This window comes from Rhipicephalus sanguineus, chromosome 3 (assembly GCF_013339695.2).
Source record: "Rhipicephalus sanguineus isolate Rsan-2018 chromosome 3, BIME_Rsan_1.4, whole genome shotgun sequence".
Lineage (NCBI taxonomy): Eukaryota > Metazoa > Arthropoda > Arachnida > Ixodida > Ixodidae > Rhipicephalus > Rhipicephalus sanguineus.
The window spans coordinates 200507840-200515556 of NC_051178.1; the positions used below are offsets into that span (position 1 = coordinate 200507840).

At 47.3% G+C, this 7717-nt stretch overlaps 1 protein-coding gene across 1 annotated transcript; it reads left to right on the forward strand.

The window, feature by feature from the left end:
* The first annotated feature begins 1927 nt into the window (after positions 1–1927).
* LOC119388095 (zinc finger protein 366) lies at positions 1928–6817 on the forward strand. The gene is made up of 2 exons (XM_037655723.2): positions 1928–2927; positions 4830–6817. Exons 1-2 carry the CDS (start codon positions 2280–2282, stop codon positions 6102–6104), a joined length of 1923 nt encoding a protein of 640 aa, XP_037511651.1. The 5' UTR covers positions 1928–2279; the 3' UTR covers positions 6105–6817.
* Positions 6818–7717: the final 900 nt, after the last annotated feature.

Genomic DNA, 7717 nt, shown 5'->3' on the forward strand with positions numbered 1-7717 from the left:
CATCCCTCCCTGCTTTCTGTTATACTGCCATCTCGTTTTTCCAATCAAGTGAAGAAGGAGACCACAGAAGCGACAGAGGGCTGACGATTTTCATGTGTGTTATTATGTTCCTTTGCCTTGTTTACTTTTGGATTTTTCATTTTCTATGGAATTTGTGCAGCCTACTCTCCCGCGATCACCCATGCTTTATTTATTTTTATCGCGCATTTATTACCTGTAACTTTAATCTTCCATTGACAGTGAAATACTCGTCCTGTTCGTTTCTCAGCCCTTTATATGTGTAAGCTTTATTTTGTATGTGTGTGCTGTTTGTGAACTTGCAGGTAACTTCCCTAGCATGAATACATACCAACTCACTCAACTGTCAGTACTCTTGACAAAACTGAAATATTTATTAGCAGCAAATATTTCCTTCTGATTAAGGTTACAACACCGCAAGTATAGAATACATGTTTACACTATGAAGTCCCATTCTCAGTGATCTGGATATATGCATGCAATTAAAAAGCTACAGTTAACGCAATCTAATGACATGCAAGCTGATCATTATAAGTAAACGCAGCAGAATGTATGAGCTTTTATGCGCAAGAAACAAGGATTTTTTTTTTTTTTCCAGAGTTATGAGCAGCAATGAAAAGCGCAGTGAGAAGCCCAAGTAATTTGACAGCTTATTCTAAATTATCAAACAGCTAAGCTTAGTATTTCCAGAACCAGCATCATCAATCGTAAGTAATATCTAAACAAGTGAAAGTGAACGCTTTTTAGAATTCGCTACGGTATCTGTGCGACATTTATAGTGGCACGGAACTAACCTAAAACGGCCGCTCAGTCATTTGCACGTTCGATTTCGCTTCGCGCTTCCGCAACGCGAGCTTTCCCATGACGCTACTGTCGCCAGTACAACCTATGAACAAATATTCAACCCACTCTTGAGTTTAACGAGAACTGGGAAACGAGGAAGCTTACATCATGGCAAGAACGATGAGATCACCTACATATTTTAGATGATGACTGAGACGCGCACATATAATTGCCTTCTCGAGTATACAACTGCACGTGAAACACATGTTTCATGCAGAATAAAGGGACAACTTTGACAGCGTAATTGCTTGGGAACATGCGCCCATTCAACAGAGCTTCAAGAACGCCCTGAAGATGCGTGGAATAACAAAAGAAGACAATCAGTGAAACGTTTCGGGTCGCGGCTGACGCGTAGTCTATGTAGAGCATCTCTCCTACAAGAACAAAAGCTGCTGCATAGCGTTATTCTAGGGTGAAAGTAGTCTGAGGGAGCCAAAACCCGTGGGTCAATACAGCAAATTAAAGCCGAGTAAATTACCTCAGTACTGCTGGCTTGGGTTACGCAGCCAAGAGCTCCTCGATGTCATAGGTGCGCTTAACGGCGAAAGCACGGCGTCCCGCTCAAACACAGTATGCAAAATGCGGCGCAATTAATTAGCGCAGCGGCACATTCAACACAGCATATGATTGAAGCATATTAAACATTTCTGTGCCGCACAGCGAAGCACAACAACTCGGGGCAGCCTGGATCGGCTGCAAAAAATAAACATAAAGTTAAAAGCCGCGGTAAACTACGAGGCGCTGCGAGCACAAGCGCTGTTTTTCTGGCACAACACTGGAAATAAATAAATAGAGGCCAAGATTATTGACACTTTTGTGTAAAAACTGTAAATAAATAAACTGGTTATTTGCTTAAGCTCAAACTTGCAACAAAATAAAATATTATAGCTTCATTGAACGTACCAAAACGTGCTGTAGCAATGATATGTCACGAGGTTTCCTTAGCATAGAATTACCATATTACAATTTTCGTAAATATTCTTTTGCTAAAGAAAGTATGTGGCAAGCTTGCAAAACAAGTCACTGTCCGTACAGTCGTGGCTGTGACGGCGCTGTCGGCTACGACGATGGTCAGTTCCACCACTATGGCGACAAGCAACTGTTCGGAACAGTCGATGCAAAGGCGCAAGCTAAGCGTTCGATTACGGGCCACGCGCTGGTACGCTGCCTTGAACAAGTTCCTACATTCCTCTTCAGCATATTAAGAAGTGAAGTTACCAGCTCTAAACGGCACACCCCATGATCGAGACGCCAACAGTTCTACGGAAGAAGTCGCCGACGTTCTCGTAGGGCGCTGGCGGCCGCTTCACCCGGGAAGCTGCGCCGCAAGTGAGCGGGTATCGACGGCTTCCTGCAGTTTGCTAACCGTGATTCGTGGCTGAGGATCGCCTCCGCCTGCTGGCAAATGTGACTGCATCATGTTGTGCCCGTCGGAGCCGGCAGCGGAGAACGGCATCTCCGTGTGCGTCGCGGCCCCTTCAGCTGCGCCCGCCGCTGTGGTGGTGCGAGATTTCAACGGTGGTCCTGACGGTGTCGTGAAACCAGAAGACGCCGGGCCGAATGGAACAGTGGCGAGTGGCAACGGGAGCGACTGCTGCACTCCCGTCGTCCCTACAAGCACTGCGACGAACTCGGCTTCTGTCGACGCTGACGGAAGCAGCGGCGGCGGCGACCCCAAGCTGAAAGCGCTTTGCGTCACACAACGCGGCGGCGAGCTCACGGCGGACTCGTACTCGAGTACGGACTCTGGAGGCACAGCGGTGATAGCGCCGCGCTATTGTAACGATCCCTACTGCCAGCTGAAGGAAGATGCGACGCCGGTGGTGGTTGCCGTCGTGCCTTCGCAGGGGGACGGCAGGTCGTGGAAGTGCGAGGTCTGCTGCAAGCTGTTCGCGCAGAAGCACCACCTGCAGACCCACTTGCTCTGCCACTCTGGCGTGAAGAGGTTCGAGTGCCAAGTGTGCCACAAAGCATTCAAGCAGCAGGCACACCTGAACACGCACCTCCTCATCCACGAAGGCCGGCGGCCGCATCGGTGCCCGCACTGTGACCACAGCTTCCTGCAGGTGAGTCGGTATCAGCTGCACTATGAAACTGATAAGCACAGAGTGGGTTGTGTGTAGCTGTCTGATTTTTGTGTTGCCTCTATTGGGGTGCATTACCCAAATGAACAGCAGCTAAAATGGAACGTGTTTCCTCCTCTTTTGTCCTTCACCTTGTCGTCAACGCTTCTAGTTGAAGCCTCTCGATAACTAAGTTGGAATCGTAGGCGAAATGGCGGCCGTGGAATATTTCTGTCGGTAACCGTAGAAAAAAATCGTGCAAATAAATTGGCAGTGTCCTAAGCCGTGCAGGACTGTTTGGGGCCGATTGAACAGTAGTATTAGGCTGATAAACAGCCACTCATTTACTTACCATACTTTTGTATTCTCTGAACGGTTACCATATGAGTGGAGGAGGAGGGTGTCAAACTACTTACATTTGCTAGGTGGAAGTAGATTTTAAATTTTAAATGGGAAGTTGAGAGACAACAAAATTAGGGACGAAATCTTTGTTTTAAGCACTAAATCAATTAAGGTATTTCATTGTAGCCAAGCCTCTTCAATTCTTTGGCAGGCAAGACATCCAAGTAGATATTGCGTAGATGTCAATTGTTTTAATTGTTTTGGTTCCTATAAACCAAAACTATGCACTGGTGAAAAATGTTCTGCAAAAGTTGCCTTTTGTAATCGATAAATATGGGGCAAAAAAGCAAATAATATATCAGGCAGTGGAGTCTTAGTTGATTGTTGTGCCACTTTATTTCTTGCAGCCACACCACAGCACACACACGAAAAATCCGAAAATCGTTGGATTGCCTGAACAATACTCCCGCATTAGCCGTAGGTTCCTCACTTCATTCTGCCACATCCAACAACATGAAGTAATCGTGGAATTCCAACATGTCTGTTGTCCTAATATGATGGAGTGTCGGTAGTCGCTCACACCCACAAAATAAGCATTGTTGCCAAATGCGCCCCATGTTGGATGCCAGGTAAGAGGTTCTCCCTGTGTGCATCGAGGCTGAAGGTTAGCTCCGTAAAGGTGTCAAGACCCCAACTTGTAGTGCTGAAATTCTGGAACCCTTTTTGCGTAAACTACTCTTAGGAGGCATACTCTCCAAGGTGCACAATAGCGACACCACAGGTGCTGTTGTTTGGGTACTTTTCCGAGTGGTGAAGATGTTCTCGGTGGCACAATTACTACTGATCCACCAACACGGCTGGTAGACAACTCTCCTGTTATCTTCCCCTCAGATCACGGTTGGTGCTTCTCACTACTGCAAGCAAACGCAGTGCCGAAAAGTGTTTACTAGAACCTTGATGGATTCATCACAGAATTTGAGGACTTTTGTATAAAAACCAGTGCTAAGCACAGATACCTCTGCCAATTAACTACGATTTTACTACTGCTTGGGTTCAACTTTACAATTACAGTTACGACACGTCCACTTGTTAAAACGTTGGCTCCAGCGACATTCTCAGTTCAACAAGTTCTCATTGTATTAAATAGGTAGGGTCACACTACAATTATTGTGCAAGTAGTACTCACCTCTTTGAGCAAACCAACTGATTTGACAGAATTATATTATGTGCCACGGATGAGCCTTGGTCTATTTTTCTGCATACAAAAAATATAACGTGGCATATGTATTCTTTATAGCCAATGCACCTACAAGTTTTGTTATACCGTCTAGTGAAAAAGTTCTTGCCGTAAGTGCAGTTGTGTAGCCAGGGAGTTAATTCAGGGTGTTCAAACGCCTCCCTGAACTCTTTTAATTTTGTGGCATAACTGTGCATCCTTGTGCAAATAAATTGCTCGTGTGTGAAGTGACTAAGATTGTTAATGCGGGAAAAGGCACACACAGTTTTGCCAGTCGCTCCCATTGCTTTCTTTCGCGTTTCTCTAAAGCGCTCGTGCCTTTGCAGGTGACCCACCTGAAGAGACACCTGGTGACTCACGGCGGCAGCTGCCTGCCGTGTGCTATCTGTGGCCGGCGCTTTGCATTTCCGAGTGACCTCTCCGCGCATGTTGCCAAGCATCATCCCCCACCTTTGCTGCGTACAAGCACAGGTGCTCCCGCACCGCCAGCACACAGACTCCAGTGTGAGGTGTGCGAGCGGCTATTCCAGTATCCGAGTCAGCTGCGGGACCACATGCTGGTGCACACACAGGTGCGCCGTTTTGCATGCCCCGACTGCGGCATGCGCTTCATGAAGGAGCACCACCTCCGCAATCATCTTGTCACTCACAGCCCCGTGAAGCCGTTTCCATGCCCCGTGTGCGGCAGGGCCTTCTCTCTTAAGGCCAACATGGAGAGGCATGTCCTCATACACGAGGCCCAGCGTAGGTTCGGATGCGAACGTTGTGGGAAGCGTTTCTCGCAACCCCAGACGCTCAAGATGCACCTGGTGTCACATGCTGACGTGAAGCCATACTCGTGCAGCATCTGCGGCAAGGGCCTGGCTCGAGCGCACAACCTGCGTGCACACATGGCCATCCATCAGACAAGCAAGCCCCACCGCTGTCCCGACTGCAGCAGCACGTTTACACTTCGTGGGAACCTGGTGCGGCACCTCAAGGAGAAGCATGGTCCAGCCATCATCCCTGCTGGATCCGTGTCTGTAGTCATTACTCCGCAAAGCCCCAACCGCAACGTGGCTAAACGCAGAAAAAACACACCAAAGCGGCTCAAGAAATGTGGTGAAGGTTCCGGTGATGAGGACGGGGACGAGGAGGAGGGAGAAGAAGAGGACGGTGAAACAGAGGGAGAACAAGCAGAAGCAGATGGAGTGGAGGCAGACCGGGACCGGTTTCAGGACCTCTCGGGACACAAGTACCAGGGGTTGCCGGGTTCACCAGAAACTGCGCGCAGCGTCGAGGTGCTCCAGGCCACTGTCTACTACCCTGCCCCTATTGTGACGCAAGAGGTGCCATCATCCGAACACAAGCCGTTCTCACTACATGCGCTCCAGCCGGCTCCGGTGTTTGCATCACCTGGCAGCTTCTACGGGGATCTCCCATCAGCAACACCTGCCGCGGTCGGTTCTGAGGAAGTCGGTGCTCGACTGCAGGCACTGCATGCGGCCATTGACGACCTGGCAGGCAAATTGGGCCCCGATCACGACAAAGTGACAGCCTTGCATGCAGCGTTGGATCAGCTTGTGCCCCCGTCACAGCAACCGAGCTCGGCCCCACCTTGAGAAATGGCACGGACCTGCTAACTTTCTAAACTATACCAGAGTTCTATAAATTCCTTTCTTTTTTTCTTCTTCAAAGTTATAATGTGCCACTTTTCAGAAAGCAGGACCTTAGACAAGCTTGCATTTGATGCACTCCTGTCAGATGCTGCATGCATTGATGCTTGATCCCAAAGTCATGTAGTTTTGTTAGAGCCGATTCTTGTTAAAAGGTGTTTAGTTTTTTTTTGTGGAGTGGCTATAAGACAAGCTGTTTGTGACGTGGCACTGCTGGCAGCACCACCGACTGCTGCTTTCAAAGGAACGACGTGTGACAGGGTAAACGAGTTTGGCTTTTTCCTTCTTTTCTTTTTTTGGCTTTGACTTGAGGAAAGATCGTGTGCTAGTTCTTCTCGAGCAGTGCAAAGCGCAGATGAAAAGAAACCTCTTGCAGATTACTTGTCCTGTGGCTGCGAAAAAGTGGACCTGATTACGTGTGACCTGAGTGACTCCTGCCAGAAAGTGATGTGACTGAAGGAAAGAACTGGGAAATTGCGAATCTTTCTAGTATTAGTCAAAATGAGTGTTTGTGCACTGGGAAGAGCCATTGTGCTTTGTGTAGTACATGTATTTATGAAATACAGATGGTCAGCATACGCTGTGTATGTGACAGATTTCTTATAAAACTGCTGTACTGGTCAGCTCAAATGTAACATTAAAGACATGAGTAAATGTGCTTGAATGTTTATACTTCTATTTCCGTGACAGCAGGCAATGCTGCAAAGGCTGGACTAACGTTTAGCACTGTATGTGTTCATGGCTATGAAGTAATGTGCATTTAATGACAAGATAGTCAATATGTTGTATTGGGCGTGAAATTCAGCATTTTTTGCTGCTGTGCCAATCACAGCTATAGCAAGTAGGGGTTCGCACCAAATGATGGCAAAAGAACACAGCAGAAAAGAAAGATTAAGACAGGTAATAATGAGGTTCTTGTTTTGAATTTTTTTATTTATCACCTTTTGATAGCTTTATTTTTTAATACAGGCAACTTATTTGCTGGATTAGCAGCGAGATTTTTTTTACAGCGAAAGTTCTTACGAGATCACAGCAAGGGCCATTTTTGGCGCCGTAGTTGTCCGCCGCCGCCAGTGTCCGTAAGCTCTATCGCACAAAATAAGAAAAAATTTCCAGGATGGAACGGGGTTCGAACCTGGGCACTCTGCGTTGGAGCCCAGTATTTTACCTTAGAGCCATGCTGGTGCTTGGAACAGCTTTGCAAAAAGACCCTATGCAGGCTTCATGTAAGGAAGGAACCACATTAACATATGTAATGTAGCATGGTAGAAGAGTAAAATGACAACCAGGCGTCACGCAATGCTACTTGCGCAACGAGTGGGTTGTTGAATGCTTCCAACCCATTACAAAGGGCTCTGGCATAGTTCTTAAAACCATCATCAGCCACAGCATCAACAAAGTGCACATGATGCCTTACAGCTGTTAGCGGGTACCACGGTTCTCCGCAGAATGATTAAAAATGACATAGTGGCTGCTTCCCTACTTCACAAAAATTATGATTTCTAGCGTAGTGGGTTTCTCGCAAGTGCACTTCTATTGGTTGCCAAGGAGGACCATAA